This window comes from Saccostrea echinata, unplaced genomic scaffold, assembly GCF_033153115.1.
Source record: "Saccostrea echinata isolate AGI-Se365-2 ecotype Australia unplaced genomic scaffold, CSIRO_AGI_Sech_v1 ptg000009l, whole genome shotgun sequence".
Taxonomy (NCBI): domain Eukaryota; kingdom Metazoa; phylum Mollusca; class Bivalvia; order Ostreida; family Ostreidae; genus Saccostrea; species Saccostrea echinata.
This window is the reverse complement of record NW_026889758.1, coordinates 48,101,352-48,128,553: the sequence shown is the minus strand read 5'-3', so window position 1 is coordinate 48,128,553 and position 27,202 is coordinate 48,101,352. Positions and strand designations below refer to the sequence as shown.

At 33.0% G+C, this 27,202-nt stretch overlaps 2 protein-coding genes across 2 annotated transcripts; one reads left to right on the top strand and one right to left on the bottom strand.

Annotated features, from left to right (window-relative positions):
• Positions 1 to 497: 497 nt before the first annotated feature.
• On the bottom strand, positions 498 to 27,202 carry LOC133182954 (integrator complex subunit 7-like). Its single transcript, XM_061317849.1, has 29 exons — positions 27,058 to 27,202; positions 22,277 to 22,349; positions 20,335 to 20,464; positions 19,882 to 20,014; positions 19,569 to 19,649; positions 19,209 to 19,350; positions 18,567 to 18,705; positions 17,683 to 17,798; positions 17,453 to 17,560; positions 17,071 to 17,198; positions 13,011 to 13,158; positions 12,638 to 12,784; positions 12,273 to 12,410; positions 11,756 to 11,885; positions 10,699 to 10,938; positions 10,489 to 10,603; positions 10,225 to 10,350; positions 9,935 to 10,050; positions 9,482 to 9,578; positions 8,526 to 8,665; positions 7,290 to 7,484; positions 6,383 to 6,538; positions 5,560 to 5,754; positions 4,989 to 5,092; positions 3,854 to 3,919; positions 3,202 to 3,325; positions 2,554 to 2,652; positions 1,263 to 1,454; positions 498 to 805 (listed from the first exon to the last, which is right to left on the bottom strand). Exons 1-29 carry the CDS (start codon positions 27,185 to 27,187, stop codon positions 515 to 517), a joined length of 3,999 nt encoding a protein of 1,332 aa, XP_061173833.1. The 5' UTR covers positions 27,188 to 27,202; the 3' UTR covers positions 498 to 514.
• On the top strand, positions 14,604 to 16,460 carry LOC133182953 (COMM domain-containing protein 1-like). Its single transcript, XM_061317848.1, has 3 exons — positions 14,604 to 14,787; positions 15,618 to 15,908; positions 16,026 to 16,460. The coding sequence occupies exons 1-3, from the start codon at positions 14,608 to 14,610 to the stop codon at positions 16,128 to 16,130; spliced, it is 576 nt and encodes a 191-aa protein (XP_061173832.1). The 5' UTR covers positions 14,604 to 14,607; the 3' UTR covers positions 16,131 to 16,460.

Below are 27,202 nucleotides of genomic sequence, written 5' to 3'. Positions count from 1 at the left end.
GCTTTGGATGGACATGACTTTAGCTCGAAGGAACAAATAGGATACATATACAGTTGAACTTCGGTATCTCGAACAACGATATTTCAAATACCATGGATGTGTTGAAGTGATTTGGAAGTCCCAACCTCTATTTCTTTAAGAATTTTAACCTTGATATCTCAAATCCTCAGATATCTCAACGTTTTTTCTTGGTCCCATCGAGTTCGAGATAACGAGGTTTGACTGTATATGTGCAGCAGTGAACTAATTTCTGACCAGCATCATCAAGCTCAACCTGACTCACTCCTCCAATTCATAATTTTTGAAGAAGAGTTATTGCCAATTATATGTACCAGAAGACAATGCTTCATCATATACAGGTACATGTATAAGGAGAAAAATTCTATTAATAACTAATTTTAAATGCTTGAAGCAAAGTTCATCTGCCAATGTCAACAGTTTTGTCAAGTTTTGAAAGAATACAACCAACAAAGCAAATGTACAAAAAACAAGACCACTTTTTGCTAAATATGTTTTATTGGTTACTAGCACTAGAAGAGGAAGACACACTTGGCGGCATTTGACCAAACGATGTTCTGACAGGTTTATGTTGAGGTTTCTTACTGATTGAGTCATCAAAGGACTTCACAGACAAAGAAAATGTAGGGCCTGTCTTCCATAGTGTCTTATTTTCATCAATTACATCTGCTTGAATGTGAACAGTGTGTGACCCAGTTACAGGAAAGGTCAACAGGAAGTTCACAGAGAAATAGTCATTGTGAGGCTCCACACTCTGGCTCAGGTTGTTGGTAGTAACCAGTGAAATCTAAAACATAAATAAATGAGTGAAGCATATTAATTGAACCTAGCATGCTTTAAAGGCATGTTTTAAATACATAAACAGCAGTTCAAAACATACATTCATCTTCTTGTGATTTCACTTTTTTTTTACTATTGAAACTAATGCTTATATACAAATTACAAATGCTATACACAATAGCTAATATAACATATATAAATATATTGTCCAGTTACTGCATCCTATATGGTAGTAAAAAGATCTAAATATTGCTTATGCCAAAGCCCATGAATGAGAGTGCACAAATTATCTAGACTATAATGAATTTTTAAGCATGTAAATAATTGGGGCTAAAAAAATCCATGTCTCCCAGTTTCTACAGACTTTGTTCCTCCAATTAAATAATCTTCACCAGTAATAAAGAACTGTAGTTAGAGGTAAATAAATATGTCTCAATCCTTAAATCTGAGTGTAAAAAGCATACCTTTTGATCTGTGGAGGTTGAAGCTTTGTTTACGATTTCTGAACTGGCAGAAATTTGTACTTTGGCTACTTTTCGGAACAGATTTCTAAGACGCCCATGTTGTACAATGCCCTCAACTTTCACAGTCAACTGAGTGTCCTTGTGGACCTGAACAGGATCAAGAGCTGAGGACTGCTGGGGAGAAACTGCCAACTAAAACATGTCAAAATCAATGAATGAGGCCTATCATATTGGACATTTTCATGTCAAAATCAAATCCTGTCCATAAAACCTTTAAAAGGTAAAATGTATACTGTATACAAATTGTACATGTAGATTAGAATCTCCCTTCTTCCTCTCCTGTCCATATACGGTACTGTATCAGGGTTATTTTCGACATGTTATTTTTGCCCTTTCACACTAAGAAACAATTTTGACGTGTTTTAAATTTGCCCAGGTACAGTTGTGCTAATGAGAAAATGCTTCCTTCTTTTAATTCACCCCATTTTAAATTCACCCATTTTGACAAAGGCAATGGGGACTAAGATTTCCCTGTATACAGTGTATCATACTCAGATAGGGTTGAATACAAATTAGAAATGAACATGGACCTTTCATTACAATCTGGTTGCCTTGATATGCATAATCAATACCATGAAGCATGTGGTCATACTATGAAAACACTTTTAAGTGAACCAGGGATTTTGTTGCTGGTTTAGAAATATCCAAACATAACTTAAACAAGTGGTTCTTTTCTTTGTCTCAAGCATGTACTAAATCCTGCATTTGACCTAAATTTTATGCTTGAGTGTCTTGGTGAAGTGAAGCATTAAGGTCTAGTTACTGCATCAAGTGGTATACAAATCAAACCTACACACAGTGCACTTTTGAACAACTCCAGTGTAATTAACATTCACTGGTTTTAAATTTCCTAATGAGAAGGAAACTAAAACTGCAATAAAAATGAAACTGTATGCAAGCTATTGACAAACAAGTTGATAAAACAAGAATATCAACAATCTCATTTTGCAAGTTCTATGGTCAATACAATGACCTTGTCAGCAAATGTAATCTGTCATTAAGTCAAATGCTGACTGACATTTTTCTTACCATTTGTTAGGCCATTATTTACGCACTGAATTGTCAACAATTTTTTTCATATTTCCCGATTGTGACAAGGAGAACACAACAGTGTGACCGGTTGACAAGGGATGCATTCTCCTCCATGGCACCTGATCCCATAAATGGACTTTTGAGCATGATTACTGTTTGTTATCTCCATATTTCCTGTATAAACACTGATCCTTCTTACCTTTATATTAGTAGCCTGTAGTGTTTGAAAGAAGAACCTTGGATAGGTAAATGGGGTCTGTACTAATTTTCGCACACACTGACACAGGAAATCAACATGCTGAAAGTAAAAGCACAAATATTTGATTTTACATGTTCTGTCTGTCACTTTGGCTAATAGTCTATCACTGTTACATACAAAAGTAGAAAAAGCAGCTCATATTAAATTTTAAGTCAGACTTCTTTATCTTGAACTTAAGGAGACAGGGAAAAATAAATAAAAGATATCTGAGGACATGAGATATCAAAGTTAAAACACATGAACATAAGAAAAAGTGACTGGAACTTCCAGCTAACCTTGACATTTCTATTGTATTCAAGATATCAATGTTTGAGATACTAAATTTCAACTGTATTTTCATAACAGTGTACCTGGTTACAGTGAAAGTATGTTATGACAGATTTTGTACTGTATTTTTGGACTGTTTAGTTGTTTACCACATGTGTCAGTATGTTATGACAGATTGTGTAGTTTATTTTTTTTGACTGTGAAGTTGTTTACCATGTGTGTGTTATGATTTTGTAGTGTATTTTTGTTTTACTGTGTAGTTGTTTACCACGTGTGTGTTATGATTTTGTAGTGTATTTTTTTTACTGTTTAGTTGTTTACCACATGTGTCAGTCCTTCACTGCTCTGATTCTGAATGATGCTGTTGAGATCTCTTTGTATGGACTGAATTGTGACAGTTAACGTGTCTCTGTCTGTGGTTGTCAGTGCCCCAAACTGTAAATACCTGGAAATAAAGAAAATCAAATTTATAATTAAGGGACCTTCTACCATAATCCTAATTAATCAGGGGTCCAAATTTACCTATCTTTTGGAAAAGAAAAAAAATCCTGCCAATTTGTGCACCAGGTATGTGTAACCCACATGTTAGCTTGACGATGTGAACTCTATTCATATTCCTTTACTCATTCTAACATTGGAAATGAAAACCAAGTATATTTTCAAAGATTAAAATACATGTATTCAAGATGCATTTCATTTATGTTTACTTGTTTAGGGAAAAAAACTCCTATTACTTTCTTTTCTTTTGTTTGATTTAATGTTTGAGTTGTCTCAATAGTGATCTAGAGTATGTACTATATTTTTACACCTAAACTTCATTGGGTGGCTGTTCAGTCAGCATCCGGTTGTTCAAGGTGACAAAATCCAGCTATTGCTCTTTGAGCAATGAGCCTGGTTAAAAATGTCATGAATGCATGTCATAGCTAAAAAACAGTATAGTGATCAATATCATTCTGTGAGTATTGTTGCTCACCTGGCATGGCTACTTCTAATGAATGTCAAAATACAGGACTTGATCACCTCACAACTTTGCTGCAATCTAATTCTCAAGTTAAGGAATTGAAAAAATACTTTTACATGTTAAGGACATACGCAACGTACCTTACCTACTGATAATTTTTCTAGACATTCTTAATTTAAGATTTTAGTGCCATCAGATGTTTGTAGACAAAAATCAGCATGCATTACCATGGGTTTTGAAAAGATATCAATTGATGAAAATTCTTGTATAATTTTAAGAAAAATATACAAAAATTACTAAACATATATTCTGATGATTTGTTTATCAAAACTTGTTTTAGAAGAAGTGTACAACAGCATATATAGACATTAAAATGTAGTACACAGTTCCTTTAAGTATTGGAACTCTTCAACTCCAGGGAAAAAGACAATAAAATTCAAACTACGTTGCGTATGTCCTTAAATTACAACCAATGAAAAGAGCCCTTAGAGAAGTCAACTCTGGCTCTTTTAAACACTGCAAGTATTTGTGTCAAAATTTGACATGAGAAATATCAGAATTCTGTCCCTGAACCCTGCTTGAAGGTTGGAAGATAGTTCTGCCTCCTACCTCCAAGTCAGTTTTCAAAAGTTTACATATTTGAATGATTTTGCATATTTATATAGATATTTTTAGTTAAACCTCGTTATCTCGAAATCAATGGGAGAAAATTTCAAGATATCAGAGGAATCGAGATATCCAGGTCAAAATACTTAAAGAATAAGGGGTTGGGACTTCAAAATCACTATGACATATCCATGGTATTCGAGATATAAGTGTTCGAGATATCAAAGTTCAACTGTATATGAATTTTCACAAAAAATAACTTATTTGGGAAAATAAAGAGAGATAATCTATAATTTTTGTTAAACCTTGTGTTTTTCACTATAGAAATCAATGGAAAACAGAAAATATTTTTAAAACACTTTTTCAAAGCCAAATTTTTATTAATGTTCAATTAAATGGGTGTAAAATGTAGACGGGTAATCCAGATTTAGCATGACTGCATAGTTCTTACCATGTATATACTAATATACAGATTTGCTTGATAAAATCAAAATAAGTGTCCTTCATGTTTTTATTTGTAAACATGATGTTATAAGGATACAGAAGAATGGTGTGTAGAGTGTGATTGTCTGCATCAAACGCTGACTGATAAAGATCTGCGAACCTCTCACTCAGGGACTCGTACTCCTTCAGACACTTTCCCAACTGAAAAAAAAAACAAGAGCCCAATCGACAGTCACAGTCATATGATTATTACGAATTTCTATGACTTCCACCAGGGACTTGGAGATCTGGACTCATGACAAAAATTTTACAGTTTGGTGAGGAATCTTTGTGTATTATCACATTGTATGAAATTTGTCTCTGAGGTACTTTCAATAAGATTTTTAAAGATGAAATGGATTTTAAACATATGATCAACTGCTAAACAACAGTCTGGGGCCTGCCTCTAGAACACAAATGCAAATGTTTATTACATGGAAACTCACACATTGGGGTAACCCTTCATCAATTCATGAAGAAATCAACTTTACAAAATATCAGTTGGTATAAAACCACAACCAAGACTGAATACTAGCATTAGAGTTTGTGACATGGTTATTGATCATTTTGATTTATAACCAGGGAATATATATTTTTTTGATTAAGACAAAAGAAGATTAATTTCTGACCTGATTCAGTATTTGGCTGACCCTGGAGATTTCATGTCTGTTGGAGACAGCCATAGCTGTGGCGATGGCTGGTGGGGGACAGGTCCTGAACGTGTTACAGGTGTGGACCAGTTGTTGGTGTGTCTGTAAGAGCCAGATCCTCAGACAAACAAACTCACACTGAAAGACCATACTACCCACACCAGTAGAGGTCGCCTGTAATAAATAAACCAGAAGTCTGACGATACTCTTTTTTTTTTTTAGCTTTACTTTTAGCCCCCCATCCCCCCACCTCTGAATCAAATGGTCGTCCCCTAATACACTTGTGATTTAACAATGATATTCCTTAGTATTTCTAGGTAAATATACAGACCTAGACTATGAATAAAATCAATATAAATGCATACAGTAAAAAAAGATGCTTATAGCAAACACGCTTATAATGAATTCACGTTTATAGCAAAAAGATTTTCAATACCTGTGGCTTTCAAATACATAGTGAAGTTAACAGAAATAATGAATTATGTTTGTAATGAATCCACTTTCTACTATCGAGGGTAAATTACAATACGGGACTGCATTTTGACTTTGAGACATCTAGGGTTTATCAAGGCTGAGAGTTCAAGAAATCAAGAGTAAATCTGTTTAATTAGATAGGAGAAAAAAAAGTGGGACTGAAGACTCACTTTGAGAGATAATGAACTTTAAGATTTCGAAGTTTGAACCATCAAGAGTCATCTGTAGCTGTGAAAAGAAGCTGGTTTACAATATACTAACTCAGTCACTCCACAGAGAGGTCTTATAGCAGTAATACACAGAATGCCTATCAGTAAATTTCACAGACCTTTAATGACACCAATGCCCGTTGATATAAGACCAGCATTTCTGATACTTGTGACATCAGAATCTTCATGTTAGTCTCTGATTTGTCTACACAGGCCTCTGCAGCACAGATTCCATGAAGTCCTGTCAGCCAGAAGTAGTTATGCTCAGAGGCAACCTAGCAAAACAATGCTTAAGATTGTAAGAGTTACAATAAGCAATGTTTTACAGCAAGAGATAGAATATCCATTAAGTTTAGATTTGTTTCTATTTAAAATTTGATAGGTTTCTCCCCCTCTCTAAATTTTATGATCATCTAAAATCTTTTAAAAAAGAACTGGAAATGAAAGTAATGTTTATAACTGTCTTAATGGGACTAATACCCTCAGAGGGGCAACTGTGTCACCCTGACCTTGTCCAAATTACCCTCAATGAGGTTCAGGATACCCTTCACTTTACAGGCAAAACTTGTCTTAAATATAATCTTCTATATTTCAAAGTTAAGGCTAGAACAATTATCAAATAATTTTGTACCCTGTGACCTTGACTTTTTCCAAATGACCATGGTATAAGGTCAGGACAGACTTCTGGTCACAAGTTACCTTTGTATGAAGTATAAGTTGCTAAAGTTTCTCAGTTTCAAACTATTAAATTTGAAACAGAATTTTACTCTTCTTATTCCAGTCACAAAAGTTACGTTAAAAATTCAAAAAGCAATACCCTTTTTTCTTTTTTTTTTTAAATTTGACAAATAAATCTGAAAATATTTGGTGCAAAAGTTTAAATAGTATATATTTTTCTACAAAATCTAAAGAAAAAATATTGAGTTTTAGAGATGACCTCTGGATAAAAATGACTATGGAGAGATATATGGAACAACAGACTGACAGTTAGAGTGATTCTGAGGAAGGAAGGGTTATAATTCTTACATGTTGTGCAAGATTATGAAATATCTCAGATGCTATCCGATACTGTCCATATCGCATGCCTTGTCTACCAACTTTGTATCCAAACCAATCATCCATGGCCTTAGAAACACACTGAAGTATCATACTCTGGATATGTAAGGGAATGGTGTCTCCTCCAGCCACTTGAAAAAAGACAGTTCCCAGATACAAACAACACTGAAAATAGAAAATGCAGATGTGAATACAAGTACATGTACTTTCAAAAGCAGAAATGGCACACCACAATATATAATATATGAATTGTTTTAAAAATTCAATTCAATTTTATGTACAAGTAATTTGAAACTATAATTATACTTAAAACAAGGCACAACTATTATAGGAAAATTCTATCAGATATCTGAATAGTAAAAGGCATGAAGTTTCTTATATTGGTAATACAACATACTGAATATTGTTTCTTCTGTGGAAGACACAAGTGAACACCAATCTCTAGCTGATGTTTTGCTATTTTACCTCTAGTTAATGTTTTGCTATTTCATATCTAGCTGAAGTTTTGATATTTTACCTCTAGCTGAAGTTCTGTTATTTTATATCTAGCTGAAATTTTGATATTTTACCTCTAGCTAAAGTTTTGTTATTTTATATCTAGCTGAAATTTTGATATTTTACCTCTAGGTGAAGTTTTGGTATTTAACCTCTAGTTGATGTTTTGTCATTTTACTTCTAGCATATATTTTTGTTCTCTTACCTCTAGCTGAAGTTTTGCTATTTTATCTCTAGCTGAAGTTTTGATATTTTTCATCTAGCTGATGTTTTGTTATTTTTCATCTAGTTGAGGTTTTGTTATATTAGCTCTAGCTGATGATTTGTTATTTTTACCTCTAGCTGATGTTTTATCATTTTACCTCAAGTTGATGTTTTTCTTATTTTTACCTATAGTTGATGTTTTTGTAATTTTTACCTCATGCTGATGTTTTGGTATTTTACCTCTAGTGGATGATGTTTTATTTTCCTTATTGCTGATGTTTTAATTTTACTTCTAGCTGATGTTCTATTATTTAACCTCTAGTGGATGTTTTGTTATTTTAAAATCATTAACTGATGTTATTTTCTCTCTACATGTACCTGATGTTTTATTATTTTACAAAACTGTACCTCTAGCTGATGTTTTGTCTTTTAACATCTAGTGGATTGTTTGTCATTTAATCTCTAACTGATGTTATTTTCCCTCTACCTGATGAATTGTTATTTTACCTCTAGTTGGTGTTTTGTTGCAGCTTTAGATGACAGGTTCTGGAAAACTTGAAGTAGTTGACCAAGATTATCTTCAACCAGCTGATGGTTGGTAGACCCCAAGGCAGCTAGACATTCACAAATTTTGACGCAGTTCTCATCTAATCATAGGAAAACATAAGCCATCTTAATTCATACTTGAGAATTGAACCCTTGAGAATTCTGAAATGCATTTATATTTTAATACAGTAAAACTCGTTTAGTATGAACACGGATGTAGTGAATCCATGGATATAGTGAATATTTTTGGAATCCCCGGCAAAATTTTTAACAAATCCTAGGAAAATATTACGGTTATAATGAACTCTGATATAACGAATTTACGGATATAGCGAACTGATTTTCTGTCCCGTAGAGGTTAAAAATAAGGAAAATTCCATCTTGTATAACGAATTTTCAATATCTTAAACTTCAAAATATTAAACTGACATTATTGTTTATAAGTATTTAGATTTGAAATTCCATTCCTCAGAAATATTTAGAACCCCAAGTATAATTTTGTATCTAATACCTCCCAGAACATATTTGGTAGTCATACTTGAAGGAAAAGATGCATATTGCGACTTGGTTATATATACTTTAACGAATTCGACTTTGTTATATATACTTTAACGAATATATTAAAAAGATATAATGAATTATGGATATAAGGAAGTAAATTCACAGGTCCCAAGGACTTCACTATAACCGAGTTTTACTGTATCATGACAAACTTAAAACATTTTGAATGTACAATCAAATCTCGTTGTCTAAAACTCAATGGGACCAAGAAAAAATGGGATATCCACAAGTTCATGATACTGAGGATAAAATACATAAAGAAAAAGTGGAAGGGACCTACTACTCACTTAGACATACATGTACCCATGGTTTTCAAGATATTGATGTTGGAGATATCAAAATTCAAGTGTATATACCTGATGCAGATTCCAGAAGCTGTGTTAATTCCATTACAAAGGTTTCACCAATTTCTGGGTAAGTATTCACAAGATTTACAAGACATTTCAGACAACACTGGAAAAAACAGATAGAAACAAGTGAAAACAAGCAATAAATATACTTAACTCATGAACAAGCCATCTTATAATAAGTGTCAACAGATACCACAAAAGAAAACAATACTCTATACATTGAGTCTCGTACACTTCTTTATTAATAAAAGTTTTTTTGAAATTTAACTCCATTTGATCTGCAACACTAAAGATGTGGGATTGAATTATACCTTTTTTGCAATTATGTAAATGTATGATCTGCAAAAAACAACCACAAAACTACCCATGATTCCCTACTACTCATAACCTTGTATAAAATAAGTTATTATTTTTACGAAAATGGAATGGTAGAACAGAACAGAAATAATGTATGCTTACCAGTAGAGCTTGCTTGTCTTTAAGCTCCTGACTCCATACAGAGATACATATCTGTGTGGTTATAGCCAGTCGAGCCCCTTCTATCAAATCCTGTTCTACTTCTATCATACAGGCCTCTGAAACACAGAGTACAAAACTCTTATGTTATCTGCAATCTCATTAAAAAGAATTAAAGCATTTTCTAAAATTTGAATTGAAGTTTTTCCTTTTACATGAAATAAACAACATTGCTGAATTTGTTAAAAATATCCTTTTTTCAGATCAGTTCTGATGATTAATAACAAACTTACTGCTTTTCTTGTAAGCAACAGCTACATTGGAGTAAAATTCTATAGCTTTACTGGACAGGACAGCATCCTGGGTCTGATAGCAGATATTACAGACTTCCAGAACTTTCTGAATATCTGATATTGTCACTACCAAAGAAAAATAAAAGGTATTTGATGTTTGAATAAATATTAAATTCATTTAAGACTTTCCAACAAATTCTTTATTCAAGACTTTTCTCTTTCAGTTTTGAAACCACAATTGTACATAAATATAACGAGTCTTACTGTCTCTGTGGAGAAACATCTGGAAAGCAAATGAGGAGGACAGGGAGGTCAACACCTGGAGAGACGCCCACTTCAACAGGAAGGAGGGACAGGAAATAGCAAAGGTCAGTAACTCCTACAGAACACAACAGAGTAGGAGATGAAAATTGCTTCTTACCTCTTTTCACTCTATCAATCAATCTTATTGATAAATAATCAATTGATATCTACCTCAACAGAGTTGTATTTCCAGAGTTGGGGAGATTTTCTGGCTAGCAGATTTAGGCTTCTTAGGGACATTAATTTTACACTGTTTCTTGGATCAGTTTTGAGATGATGTATCAGAAGTTCTATCTGGCTGTGTACATCTCCTAGTGACCTCACTGCTAAATGGGTCAAGGTCTCCAGGTTTAAAGTCACAAATTTTTCAGCTGGGAAAGTGGATAGCAAATGAAGACAAATGCCTCTTGCCTGAAAAGAAATCAAAATATATGCAAAACTAGCCTGTAGTAGATGTGTACAATATGTACATGTTTCTTTTAATATACATCTCAGCATAAAATTCTTGGAGCTTACCAACCCATAGTCCTGTTCAAATTAATAATGTTTCATTTGAGAACTTTTTAAAATTTTCTTCATTAATGTGTAAGTTGCAAAGACAATTTAACTGTAAATGTACTTATTCCTTCTTGTTAAACTTGAAGATATAAAACAGATCACCAACACTTTGTGAGAATGCAGTAGTGAATTTATTTTGTTGACCGGTTTTGACCAGAGACGGTCGTCATCAGAACAATCAAGCATGTAAATTTATCTATTGAAGTAAAAAATGTGGATGACGTTGCTATAAACACAATAAAATGTGGACTGTTTTGTACATATGTTGAACTGCTTAACAACAGTATTTTATACAAGATGTAATCAGTTTACGTTGTCTCTAGGGCTTTTTCTGACTTAAGATTTAGTAAGTAAATTAAATAATTGTTTTTTATGATTAATAAAATAGTCCATAAATTCTGTGGATCGTTATTCTTCTGTTTTGTCATCTTTGTTGCAGTTCAGGCTGTTTCAGTATAGACTGTGACGTCACAATGTAAAAATTACGGGAGGTTTGTTCTTGTTAAAGGAAAATGCTACCATTTGTTTGATCAAAATGGCTAGAAGAGACTCGATTTGGGAAACCTTAGAGGCAAAGAGACTGGATACACTAGCTAGTAGTAAACTGGATTCGATATTACTTATATTCCTTATTAATAAGAAACAGAGTCTACAGGAACTCCTTATCTACCTTGGCTGCAGTAGAACTGTCGTGATACATATTCTTCATTATGGGGATCAACTGTAGTTTGAGGTGTACTGGAGTGGCAATATCCTCAATCATTTCAGCTATCTTACTACAAATATTGGCTGCAAACACTCTGAAAACAAAATCCAACCATTTAAAAATATCACAATTATCTGGGAAACTACTTTAAAAAAAATCTCAATGAAAAGGCTTTCTTCATAAGTTTTCACTTTAGTAGCCCAATGGTTGTTGAGAAGAAAGAGACTGTCAAATATAAACCCCATACATTTTTTAATTTTCTTAGTTATCTCCCTTCACAAGAGTCTAATGTTTCATTTCAACTAGCCTTTGTCCGAGGATGCCTTGCACATATTTGTGACATAGTGGTTCAGGACAGGAAGATAAAATTGAAAAGTTAAAAACAGATTAAAAAACACCACACAGATGCAATGCATGCTTCAGTCAGAATAGTTTAACTACGCATTTGGCTCACATAAGCTAAAAACATCTCAAAACTTACTTGGACTTTGCAGAAAATTTATCTGCAGCAAATATAGCTGCATCTACTTCCACTGCATCATGTGAGTCCAGACCATTGACAACACTATGGTGAGCATTCTTCCTCTCTGATATAATACAGGCAATACTTCCCAGTGTTCTATAGCAAATAGTTAGACAAAGTCAGTGGAAATACTTCTAAAATCTCAAAAAAATTATTAAATCTTACTTGAAAATTAGCTTAGATAAATTAAAATACACAGATACATGTACATGTAGTAAACCACATGGTGATTTATACACATAGTATTATAACCAATAAAATTGTTAAAATTTATAATTAATATATAACTTTTATAACTGTTATCATAAGATTTTCTTTCATACCTGATAGCAAGAGCCCGAGCAACAGAGTCATTACTGTGTATGACTGTGTAAAGCCTCCTTACAAACTCGTCTACATTGAACACTTTGTCCAGGTGTTTGTCACTTTGCTGAATCACCCGAAGAATGCACCATCGCAATAAATTATTCCTAGATTGAAAAGATGAAATGTTGAATTTACATTTGCAATTCTTCATACTAAAACAAACCTATGTCTTCAAAAATAGTTACTTGATCTCCACAATTTAGGCAAGAAAAATTTTGAAAACTCACATCAGAGACTCTACCATCTTAAAACATCATTGTTTCCACTTCTTTTCTATGATGCTCCATTCAAAACTACATTATTTTTTTTTATTTGAAAATAATCACTTACCCTTCTTTAAATACATCAGCAACCCTAAACACATCGGCAAGCTTTAGAAATGCAGAATTGATTATAATGGGAAAGGGGTATTTCTCAAACAATCTTGGGAATTTGACTACTGCTTCACATTGCACTCCAAGCTTTGCTGACCTCAATCCTGAAAGCATAATATATGTTGATTTCCCTTTAAATGAATAAACTGTAAAACATACCTCGAAATTTTAAATAATTATTAACACCTATAACATTTTTATGCTAATTTTCGGTAAAGGCAAAATGTTCAACATCCAGTAGAAAAAAAAATCAATGACAAAAAAAAAACAAACAAACAAAAAAAGCAAGGTGTGTTTGTGAAACACTGATGCCCCCGTATGGCAACTTACAGCAAAGGTTAAAATTTCTCTGATGCAAATAAAATATGTTGACACCCAAAGTAAGGTCTTGTCTAGAGGAATATACCTGTGAAATATGAAAGCCCTAGCAGCAACCATTGAATAGATATGGAAAAAGTTAACGTTTTTTCAAAAGTATGTCAAACATCAAGGTCAAGGGTAAATGGTCAAAATTAATGGTGCCCAAGGAAAGGGCTTCTTCCAAGAAATACACAGGTGAAATATGAAAGCCGAAGCACCAATCATTCAAAAGTTATGACCAAGGTTAAAGTTTTTCCAAAAGTAGGTCAGACGTCAAGGTCAAAGGGTCAAAGTTGTTCATATCAAAAGAAAGGTCTTGTCACAAGGATTACATACGTGAAGCATGAAAGCCCTAACACCAACCATTCAAAAGTTATGGCCAAGGTTAAAGTTTTTCAAAAGTGGGTCAAACTCCTAGGTCAAGGTCAAAAGGTCAAAGTTGTTGGTATCCAAAGGAAGGTCTTGTCACAAGCATTACACACGTGAAGTATGAAAGCCCTAGCACTAATTGTTCAAAAGTTATGGCCATGGTTAAAGTTTGGTAAAATTTTGCAAAACTGGGTCAAACTCCAAGGTCAAGGTCAAGTATGGTGGTACCCAAAGAAAGGTCGTGTCACAAGGAATACACATGTGAAATATGAAAGCCATAGCTCCAACAAATCAAAAGTTATGGGCAAGGTTAAAGTTTTTACGGACAAAAAGACGGACGGACAGGGAAAAAACTATATACCCCCGAATCTTCGATACGGGGGCATAAAAAAACAGAAATGACTTTAATATTCAGGTGCTGCATTTGAAGTCGATAATGAATGCATCATCAGGTTAATATAATGCCATAATTAGGGTTGAAAAAACCTTTCTCCAACTCAAGAAAAGCAGTATTAGCATCTTGTTCCTGATCTACAGAGCTGGATTCCTTGTACAAAGCTGTAACACTGTCCAATTCGCCACTTCTCCGGTACAAGTGACTTGCCATACTTTACCGGCTTTTCTCAGTGCAGTTGTACGTAAAATTACTCGTTCTATATAAAGATATTCATAAACATGTACATTAATAAATAAGAGGTTTCTAAAGTCTTAGATTTAAACAACAATAATGTTTAATAATCACCGTACTCAATTCGAATAATACTGTAAGAGAATTTAATTCATCATTGAACAAATTAACTCTTGCTGGAAGGGGGAAAAGTCACATGACAATCAAAATGGCAGACAATGTGAAAAACATATCAGCTTTGTTAACGGGATTAGCCAAAAGAAATTACTACAATGAATCTGAATACACAGATGAGTTTTTAAAGAGTCAGATATTTCCGGATTTGGCTGACGAAGAGTATGCATTATTACTCAAAAGATGTTCAAGTTACATGAAGGTTTGTGATGTTGTACTCCAGCAACAAACATATGCACTTTAAATTGTACCTGCTGCTTTTAACAAGTTTAATGTTCAGTCCAACAGAATAACATTAGTTGGTTGATATTGTGATATCTGTGTATTTTACCTTTGATGATAAATTTATAACCAGTTAAAGTCCTGATCAATATTTTTTTTCAGTTTAGCTATCAACCGATCACGACAGATTGCAAATAATGAACAAAACTTCTTGAAACACTTCTTTTCACATTTTGTAAAGTAATTAAAAAAATCTTTTGAATACTTTTTAGTTGAAGTTGAAAACTCAAAAAGGCCTAATCATTCACTCCCACTCAAAAGCACATCAAAATATTCAGCATGCACCAAATTCTAAAGATTTAAATTCAATAGGTTTACTCATAGTTTTTATGTATATAAAATTGAGGTCTGACCAAGTGAATGAATGCCCATATCATCAGGTGAAATTCCAAAATTATTTTGTCTTGACTTGATCCTGAAATAAGATTGCTCCTAGACAATTCTGGTTAATGTCCCAATATTTTGCCCTTTTCTTACCACAATTTTTTTTTTAAATATCAAAAAGTAGCTTTGAAAAGCTTTATCATTAGTAGATAGAACATTTTATCAGTGACGAAATGTTATATGGAACTTGAAAAGACCTGTCACTAGATAGATATTTCAAAGTATACCTATTTCCACAAAAAAAAGGGGGGGGGGGGTGCACTGGTTCTTCGTTTTACTGCATTGTTTAATAGAGCCATGATAAGAATATGACAATAAACAAGATACTGAATATCAATGGTACAAAACTTTCTTCCCCATTTCCAGAGTATAGTATCAGCTGATATGGATTTCAATCAATTAGAAGCATTTTTAACTTCACAAATGAAGAGGAGAGAGGCAGCAATGTCAGAAGAAGAAGCTAGTGCATATAGGAAATTCTGGAAAGTACATAAGAATAAAATTCATGACACTTTGGTCTCAAAAACAAATTGGAACAATACCCTGAAAAAAGTGTCATGGCGTATTGATGTCAAGTCACAAGCTAAGAATACAGAAAATATGAATGAACCAACTGCTATAGTTGAACTTCAGATAGAAAATCCTCAGGAATCACAGGTATTTTTGGGATATCTGCTATAATCATGTAAATTATCATTTATCCCTTAATTGACACTTAATTTTCCTATTTAAAGACAAATCCTCGGGTATATATTTCTTTCTCTTTTTTTTCAGAAGGCTGATGTTGTGCAGTTTGAAATGGATGAAAATAGGTTAGCATATGTCCTGCAAAATATGAAAGACATTGAAGATCAAATAGTGCAATACTGCCAACAATAAAATTGTCAATTTGAAAAATATTCTCAAACATCACACTGCTATGCCAAAGAAATCTGTTCAACTTACACAGCTCACACATTGCTGTAAAAAAGTGAGCATTTGATTTTCAAATAGTGGCAGCTATAGAACAAGCTTTCCAATACATGCTGGTTGAATTATTGCAAATTCCAACATCCTGAACTCAACCATTGTTGATGCAACACATAAATATATCACAGTATAACATTATTATGCAGATATTGAGAGATAAAAAATAAAACCAATATCAGAGCTACAAAGCTTATTAATTTTATTTATCTTTTGTTTATGCAATAAAAGAAAACTAAAACACTTGGATTTACAAATGTACACGTGTTTACATGAGACTGAAATGGACAGAGTATGCTACAAAATGTTCATGATTGATGAAGTTTGTTTCAGATGAAACCCAAAAGAACAATGCACAGTTTATGTCACAATTAAAAGTGTCAATGGTTAAGTCCTCTTGTATAACACAATCTCCTTTGACGTCACCCATATACATGATATCCTCACCAAGCAGTTGATTAGATCCTCCCCATACTTCAGATTAGATCAAATCTGCCACTGTAAAAGAGAGAAAGCATGCTGAAATCATTATTCAGTAGTTCCAGTCAGCCCATTAAATGGTCTTCAAAAATTTGATATAACAATATCTAAGCACAAGAAAATCCAATACAACCATAATCTTTTCCACAAAATAATATACCCTTGTAATATTAAATACTTTTTCATTCCTTTGTTGTGGTATCACATTAGAGAGTGTACTTATTGCATTTTAAATTTAAATATGTGTTCTTACAATTGAATTCTCTTAAATATTATTACAGAAATGCAATGTGAAACTATCAGAAATGCCTGTTCTCCACTAATAGCATTTAACTATTTTTATATAATTAGTTAAATCCACGTAGAAACTAACCGTTCATTGGCATTTCATCAATTTGTGTGGCATAGTACTGTTCAATGTCTCTCAAGATCCTGATATCATCATTCTTGACAAAGTTAATGGCCACACCCTTACGTCCAAATCTACCTGATCGACCAATTCTGCAAAACAAGAAAAAAGGCATATTTAAAACACTCTATCAGTCATGCTCTGCATCTAAAGCTATTATTTATTCAAAGGCTCAGATTAGGGATCTGTATTTTCATCAAAGATATTAAGAAATGAGGTAAATGTGAAATCATCAGAGCCCTTAAACTTGATGTAGTGTCATAGTTTGACTTCTTTTGAACTGTGAAAAAAAATGCATCTCAAAAGATCTAGCAGGCATAATGGTGATTAATAATTATTGGCGTACCTGTGGATGTACAATTCTCTGTTGTTTGGGAGGTCATAGTTTATGACAAGAGACACTTGCTGTACATCAATGCCTCTGGCCCACACATCTGTTGTTATTAACACTCGACTGAAATTAACAAAATACATACTTCAGAAACAATTAGAACTGAATGATGACGTAAAAGATAGAAGGCATTTTCAACAGTATTGAGTACTGATCAACAGGAATGACGTTGATGTTATTATTACCTGGCCCCCGAGCGGAATTCTTTCATGATGGCGTCCCTCTCCTTCTGTACCATGTCACCATGCATGGAGGATACGGTGAAGTTGGCCTCCCTCATCTTCTCTGTTAACCAATCAACCTGTCAGATATTTAGTACAAATCATGCACAAAAGGTTACAAAACATATGCCATACTCATGTTCCATCCTTAAAAAACTTTAAGGTGTTCAACCTTCAGCTACAGTCACAATAAATGTCAAAAGTGTGGGTGAACCTAATCAAATTCAAAATATGAACGCATTTACATAAAATACCTTGAATAAAATTGGACAATGAATAAACAGAAGAAAATTGTTATCCACACAAAGTGATTTATTTGCACAAATAAATGAATAATTCATTAATATTACACTGTAATGAACACAATTGAATTAACAACATATATTTAGAAATCTTAGTATTTTGTTTGTAGTTTGTCTCTCGAGAGAAGTTTTCACTCATATGGAGACGCCACCACTTGCCGGTGGAGAGCTGCAAATTTTGACCTATACTCAGCACTCAGGGCATTTGAGCAGTGAGGGATCTTTTTCGTGCCAGCTTTTACTGTGACATGAGACCTCAGCTTATACGGTCTCATCCGAAGGACCAGTCTCCACGTCCCACGGTGGGATTCGAACCCGCGACATAAGGATCAACTCCTTACTCCGCGACTCTAGAGCAGACGCTCTAATCACTGCACCACGCTGGTGACAGAAATCTTAGTATTAATATAAATGAAAATATTAATAATAAGATTTCTAAGTATATGTAGTAAATTCAATTATGTTCATTACAGTGAAATATTAGTGAATTATTACATATACAAGGAAGTCTCTCTTTCAAAAAAAAAAAAAGATCCATATAGATACCTTTCTCTTTGTGTTGCAAAATATGACTGCCTGTGTGATGGTAAGAGTATCATAGAGGTCACACAATGTATCAAACTTCCACTCTTCTCTTTCAACAGCAACAAAGAACTGTTTGATTCCCTCCAAAGTCAACTCATCACTGGAATTTACAAAGATCAATTTAATTGTTGTTATACTTCCGAACATTTACAAGAATTTCATAAATGAACAAAGTTTACATTGCATTTGTACTTATTTACATGTAAGTGTATTCAAACACTGGTGTATTTATAGGCCATGGACTAATTACTAATATTGAATTACTATGAAATAGCATTACAGACCAAGGAATAATAATTACTATGAAAAAGTATTATCAACCATTTATGTACAAATATACGTTGATGCCAATCTAGAATTGGCACACAGAAAACAGTGAAAAAATGAGCCCTTTATGAAAAAGGAATAAACAGTATTAAAGTGAGTTCCTCATTCTATTTAGGAAATTTGATAAAAATTCACTTCAAACTGTTAACCTTAATATGATTTTTCTTTTTGTCTACAAGTCAAAAATACATAAATATCTTGTATTGAATACCATATCAAAATGTTCAAAACTCGTGGTTTCGAAAACATCTGTGTATTTATATTCAAACAACTGACCGTTTGACCAAGATTCTAATGGGGTCTGTCATGAATTTGTTGGTCATCTCAAGGATCTCGTGTGGGAGTGTAGCAGAGATTAATACGACTTGCGTAGCTGGAGGGAGGTATCTGTACACATCATAGATCTGCTCTTTAAATCCTGTTTGTAACAAAAAGAATGACATTTGTAAGAATGCTATAAAAAGAATTCAATCAACACAGATTTGCTATTTTGTTTTGAATGAGAACATACTGTCAAATAAAAAAAATTCTTTAATAACTTCTCGATCATGTCTAGCATTTTCTGACTGATTTTACATAATGAAATTTTACAAATGATTGCACACTTGCAAGTTTCATTTATAAAAGGCAACTCACCTTTATTTAACATTTCATCTGCTTCATCAAACACCAGCATTTTTATGGATCTTGTTCGGAGATTTCTTCTTCTTATCATATCTGAAACATTGTACCTTATGTTATATAAAGAACATATTCAGCACACACTTAAAAGAAAAAACTGTACTTTTTACTAAGAAATCATTTTTTAATATCTACATGTATAATAATAATATTAATTCTGCGTGTAGGAAATTTTGTTGATGAAAAGGTCTGCCTCTGAAAAAAGATAGAAATAGCCTTGGAAACTGTTCTGAATGTCATAGAACTCAGTACATGTACATGTATATACCAAACACTCTTCCTGGTGTTCCAGAAACAACATGTTGTCCATAGTCCAGCTTCCTGATGTCTTCTCCAATGTTTGTACCACCAATACAGGCATGGCACTGCACACTCATGTAATCTCCAAGGGCGAGGATCACCTACAACGTACGACAAAATTAATTGTTTGATAAATGTATGACTATATATAAAATTATTAATTTTCAATGTCTTTTGTGGAAATAAAACATAGGAATAAAACAAAGATTTAAAGACTGTGCTTATGTGATGAATATACTGATTTAAATATTGAGCTAAACGTACTTTGGTAATCTTTGCTAGCCAAGGGCCTTCTTTCTGCTCCACTCCCCATAATGGGAGCAGAGAAGACTACATGAGTGGGCTGAAAACCCTTGACTAGGGAAGATGTACCTGTGTGTAGATATTATTCTTTTCAATAAGATGCATTAAGCTTTGATACCTTCTGAATTTGAACTGCTAACTCTCTGGTTGGGGAGAGAACAAGAGCTTGTGTTTCCCTTATCTGTGTGTCCAAACATTGTAGAATGGAGATCGAAAAGGTGGCTGTCTTTCCTGTTCCAGACTGTGCCCTGGATTCATATATTGAAACTTTTAAATTTTATTACCTTTAAAATCAAAGACTCAATAATATACACTTATGGATTAAAGAAAATGTGTGGAAATCAAAGATTTTCTTTTCTTATGTATTATATAATAACTGTTTTACTATGATTCCTGTCTTTAAAGTTTGTGAAACATAAAGTAATAGGACATCCAAAATCTGGGGAAAGTGTGTTTTTTAATCATAGCTTTGTTTATTCCGTTGTTTTAGATTCAAATAAATTTGTTCATGGTAAAATTTTTGCACCAAATTTCCGTATTGATATAAAAGTAAAGATTTGGGGAGAATGAAAAAATAAGATTATTTTCTGATAGATATGTGTTTTCGAATAAATAAAACCTGTATAAGCTGTTCTAAAAACTATTTTATAACATTTTTTGAGTATATTGCCCTAGATATCTCAAATCCTTGGATATCTCGAAGTATTGTCTTGGTCCCATCAAGTTCAAAATAATGAGGTTTAGTGTATTTTATAAATCAGTTTAGCCAGAGTCCATAGAACATAATTTGACTTTTTTACTTCGTGTAAAGTAATTCTATTTATGTAGTTTGATAAAGTCTGTTCTTCTTACCTGTCTTCTGCAGACTTAATATGAGATGTAAACAGAAGACTGTACAGTCAAATAAATCTAGCCAATGACGTGATCTTCAATGATATTAAAGAGGTTTAAATGTGCTGATCTAGGGTTCATTTGGGATGTACATTGTAAATATATATTCTGAACTGCATGTTTGTCACTTAAATTATTCTTATACCAATACTCCGACCTGAATGTTGAAAACCAATTCAAAATGTGCACATATTGGTGGTAATTAGTGGGGTGATAATAACAGTAACAAACAGATTTTTTCCTGAAATACATTGGCGGATGGCGATAGGTGGGGGAAGAGCAATAAAATAAGGTTTTATATAATATAGAGAGGAAAATAGGACTTCAGAGTTTTTTGGCAGTAAGAGGGGGTGGCATTATAATGGGAGAGGGGTTTAACACGGGAACACTATAGTTCACATCTCCATTCTGGCTAGTTAGTAGTTAGAGGGTTCCATAAGAATTACTTATATATAGTCCACAATTGAGTAAATTTTAAAAATTCAAAACAATATACAATTATTTACAAGCATCATCAGTATAAATACTTCATATACAAAGACTACACAGTCCAGTCTGACACTGCTCTACATTTATAACAATGTCAAGAATAGGGATATGCTATTTTCATCAAAGTGATTTTCAACTTTTTTTAGTGTCTTCTTAATTGTACACACCACTGAAAAATCGTTTATACCAATTTCAAATCAATGAATGATTTAATTACTTTCCTGTCAATTTTTGAATTTTTTTTTTAATATTTTCATTATCTCTCCAATAAGAGATACTAAAGATTTCAGAAAAGGAAAACAGTTGATTTATTTTTGAAATATTTAATTTTTATTGAGTTTGACCTATTTAATAAAGAAAATAATCTTTTTAATCTGAAAAATTTATTTAAAATTTGTTCCATTTGAACCCTGGGCTGTGCACGCTATCTGAGACCTTTAAAGACCGTGATTTTTACAAAAATATTAAGTTCAAACAATCAAAACCAAACTACTAGTATTCTGACTTGGATCTTCACAACAAATATTTTGGTATACATTAAGTTTATCTATGACCATTCAGTTTGATAAAAACCTCATTGTCCATGAACTATATGGATAACCCTCATATATCAAAATAAGTAATTACATCTGTCAGAGTTTGAAGCTTAAATATCCAGTCTATCCAATACGATTACTTACTGTGCAATGACATCTCTTCCCTTTACTATTGGTTTAATTGATCTTTGCTGAATGGCTGATGGCTTTTCAAACCCTAAAAAAAAGCATTCACTAAAAAAAATGCAAGGATTATACATCATGTTAAGCATTGATTTCAAATCTATGAAAAATCATTTCAAACAATAATCTGCTATACTGGTCTTGGACAGAATATCTTTTTATACATGTATTTGATTAACTAAAAAGTTGATTCAATTATTACCTCAGAAAATATTGTATGTTATTGCAATGAAACTGTTATCTGGAAGAACATTATACAGTGAAACTTGTCTAATCCGGATGTTGTGTAATCTGAAATCTTACTTAATACAATGTTAACGTTAAGACCATTTCAGTAAATTCATTTGTTTAAAATATTGTCCAATCCGGAATGTTGTCTAATCTGGCTATTTCCTTTGGCACCAGTGGTGTCCGTATTAGACAAGTTTTACTGTATCTAGTAATAAAAATATCTGAAGAGACGACTTCCATGTTTACAATAGTTATTTCCCTTTGCAGGGGTCAATCTGGGGTCAACGGGCATAACCCACTGTTTTCTCTCTATAATATTAAGAACTTTATGGGGCAGTGTCTTATAAATTAAATCTGTATGTATAATAATAATTATGTTCATTATGTTTTCTTTGATGTCCCATACTATGGCAATACAGGAACAGTACAAAATTGTCCGAAAGCGTTTGAAGGTTTAAAATATTCTATAATTTAATATCTTGGGTGTAACCCACTGTTTTTCCTCTATAATATTACAACTTTATGGGGCAGTGTCTTACAAAATAAATCTGTATGTATTATGTTCATTATGTTTTCCTTGATGCTCCATACTATGGCGATACAGGAATGGTACAAAATTGTCCGAAAGCATTCAAAGGTTTAAAATATTTAGAGGTAAGTTACAAAGGATGATTGTACCCCAACAATGACAGATAACTCTTTAGAATGTGAAAGTCATATATTAACATTGAATTTTTCAACATGGTATTTCAGGCCTTTCAAAATTTGCCAGTACCCATAATTAAAATCGCTTCCACAAGGTACCTCCCATTTTTGTACAAGTGCCACCTGTTTCTAATCTTTTTGAAAGCCCTGGTATTTGAATCTTTTTTATACCAATGACTAGTGCATTGAGGTGTGAAATAAATTTTCCAGTCAGCAAGCAATAAATTATGGTAAAAAATTGTTTTGACCAGACTAGACAGTGACAATAAAGGCAAGCGTGACATAGATGGTTTTTGCACAGGCGCCAGCAATTTTATCAATAAAGTGAAAAGAAATGATAAACAGGCATAAATCCTACCAGTGAGCTTTATGAGCATAGCCAGAGGATGACAACAAGTTTTCTTGAGTTCTTTGATTGGCTATTCAACCAACATCAAACACCAGATATCAACTCCATAGTGTTAATTAATTAACTGACATTTTTTTACTCTACAACTACCCTACACAATCACTTTAATCCCATTTCTGCACATTTCGTTCATAACCAGCAGCCAATGACAATTTCTGTGTGATGTCACGTTCACTGCCAAAAGTAATTATTCATCAAATTGATACATACATTATTAAAAAAAAATTACCAATGCATTGAAATTTTCTTTATTTTTTAATGTTCAAACAAGGAAAAAACATTATCCAACACTATCCCCTAATAAAATTAAAATATGATTATTCAAAAAGAAAGAGAGATAATCAGATACTTACCATCACCTTTCGGAATTCTTCAATCTTTTTCATTTAAGGAAGAGATTGCAAGGGTACATGAAAAAAATCCGCTCTATGAATTTTTCTCATTTTTACATATAATTTGCCTTACGTTAATGGAATCATAATATGAAAATTTCAACCATGGTCATCAAGGTTATAAGGAAGATATGGTTGCCATGGTAACCACCGTTTTTCAATATTTTGATATTTATGTAGTGAAATTTTTAGTATGCCATACAGGTATCAAAATTGAAACAAATTAAATAATTTTCGCCAGATATTAAATAATATGCTTTAAATTCATCGAAAATAAAAATTGTATCGGAAACTATTGATAGGTGTACTAATGCCACAGTTGCTTTGGGGAGTAGTCATTGTAAATTTGCAGTAATATTTTCACCCCAAGAGCAGTTTTCAACGTCTTGACAAAAAATTGCCCAATGAATTTTCCTAAAATTAATATATTTTGTAACAATTATTATAAGTGACTTATGGTTAAAATATGAAGTGGGATCATCACATTCTTTTTTAAGCTACATGCATTTCAATACCCCCCCCCCCCTTCCTAAAATATTAAAAGTTCATGAATTTTAATCTGATGGTTTGTTGCTGAACCTTTAATATGCATAATCTGATAAAAAAAAAAAAAAAACTATAGAAAATACGTATAGATTAATAAATATTTTTTCCTGAAAATCTTGTGGTGGTTGCTCATTTTATACATAGAGCAGAATGATAGCAGAATGATATAAGTATCATGTACACAAAAAACAACAATATGCATATTTTTTTTTATTTCCCCATCTCCAAAATATTCATTCCGTTATTATATCAATATAAGTATATACATTCTAAACCAGTGCACAGTGGTCTAAAAGCCAAATTGTTCATGCTCTGAACACTCATCGAGTTTTCTGCACTGTGACTTGGTATCGGAAAGGCGGGGGGGGGGGGGGGGGCAGTCACTTGAACACATTGAATGAATAGGTTATTTCAGAGATTCAGAGAACTTGTACCTGCAATATATATCGTATATAAAAATCCTAGCTATTATCTTATTTGACAGATTTTAGTGATTTGCTATTTAATATTTACATTCGCAAATATTTTTCCTTCAGATTCATTGCAAGTTAGAAAACAATTCATTTTCTCATGAACTAGGTAAGCCTACATATCTCCATTGTGACGTCATAATGCCACACTTGACGTCAAAACTATAGTGCAAACTGTTTTGTTTCAAAAATAATCGTAGAATGACATTTATAAATTTGCGCTTCATGCTCACGCGGTTCATGAAATATGCTGATGTGAAGCGTCTTTGTTCATGTCCTCGTGAATTTTAAAAAATTTAATTCATTTTTCAAATATATTCCCGTGAGCATGATGAGTTGAAATGTTTGGGTTTTTTTTTTATACATGTATATGCTCAAAATAATTTTCTCTCTCTGGTATACCTGGTACCTCTGTAGTACCTCGATTGTCAGAATTAACCTCTCTTAGTTTCGTCTGTCATTCTTACATGCGTATTTTTTTGCTAGATTTGTGAAAACTTGCAAAAAGAAACTTTTCTTTTCTGTCAGAAGAAGTGTTTTAAGTTTTAAGTTTTTACCAAATACGACGCATAAAACATTTTACCACAACAAATGTTTACGCAATAATGTGCCGACGATTCAATGTTTACATGGTCGATGTAAGAGTTGAAAATGCTAGAGAAGATCTTACAGAGGAAAACAATATCCTCTGCAATATTTTTAAAAATACGTTCATGTCCAGCATGCGACCTCAAATTACTGGTCTATACACGAATATATGAAAATCGCATTCGTTTATCTGTCCATCCATATAGGCCTATATTCATTATAATCACTGAGAAAATCACGCATTCTGAAGCTTCTAGGAAATGAATATCTATTCATAGATGTAGATCCGCGTCACGCTCACCAACACTCTGCAACATCACATATTTATCTTATTCTTTCTCTGTTTTAAAAATATTGCCACGAAGATCTTTTGTCATGTGCGCAATCATAATCACGCTCCTTATTCAGCTGTTATTCCGGAAATGGTTACCGTAAATCTTCTTTTTTTAAACATCACATGAGTCGATCACGTGACGCCTTGCAATCGCTTCCTTAACTAATACGTACCATATAGTTCCATTTGCAGTGAATGTGAGGTCACGCAGAATTGTCAGTGGTCTCTGGTTATGAGCGAGATGTGCAGAAATGGGATTAAAATGATTGTATAGAGTTGTTGTAGAGTAAAAAATGTAAGGAATTAATTAATTAACACTACAGTGTTGATATCTGGTGTTCGATGTTGGTTGGATAGTGAATTAGCGAATACTGAGAAAACTTGTTGCCTTTCTGTCACTTCCCTCACTATGCTCATGAAGCTCACTTCGGTAGGATTTATGCCTCTTTATAATTTATTTTCACTTTATTCACAGGTACTTGGGTCTTGGTTTATAAATATGTATGTACCTTATTGATATGTAAAAAAATAAAATAAAGGTATGCATGCTCCTTAATGGCGTCTGGTCAACTTGCTTGTTTACATGGCTTGTTCTTTGAAAATAATGCTGCACCTACCGATCTTTATGCACCGGACGTCTCGGAACATTGATTACTTCTTGTAAAAACCCTCACATCTTGCAAAAAATTCCTAAAACATGATTTTTAACACATTTTCAAACATTATTAACTTTATTTTACATATTTATAAACCAAGACCTAAGTACCTTTGACTTTATTGGCAATATATGTAATGTATACGCCAATAAAGATACTACTACTTTGATAAAATTGCCGACTCCTGTGGTAATGTCGATAAATTATGGTAGATCAAGAAGAAAACGGTAATACTGTAGTCATTTTTCCACTTCGTTTTCTCTGAAAGCGAATGACTGCAATTCTGGGTAGTGGGCACTCCATGTAATTTGGAGTTAGATACCTTGTTTTAACATACTATATTACTGAAACAAGTGCCTGTTCCCTGAATTCAAAACGACGTAATTTACTTCCATTTGTAATTGTACCAACCATATGCATATATTCCTCTTAGAAGATCTTCTCGTAAACCCATGTGATCAAATGTCGGGGTAACATCAACATCTTCACTTGTCTCGAACTCGATAGTTTTCAAATCTTCTTCCAACACGCGTCTCGCCATTTTTCTTTTTCTGTG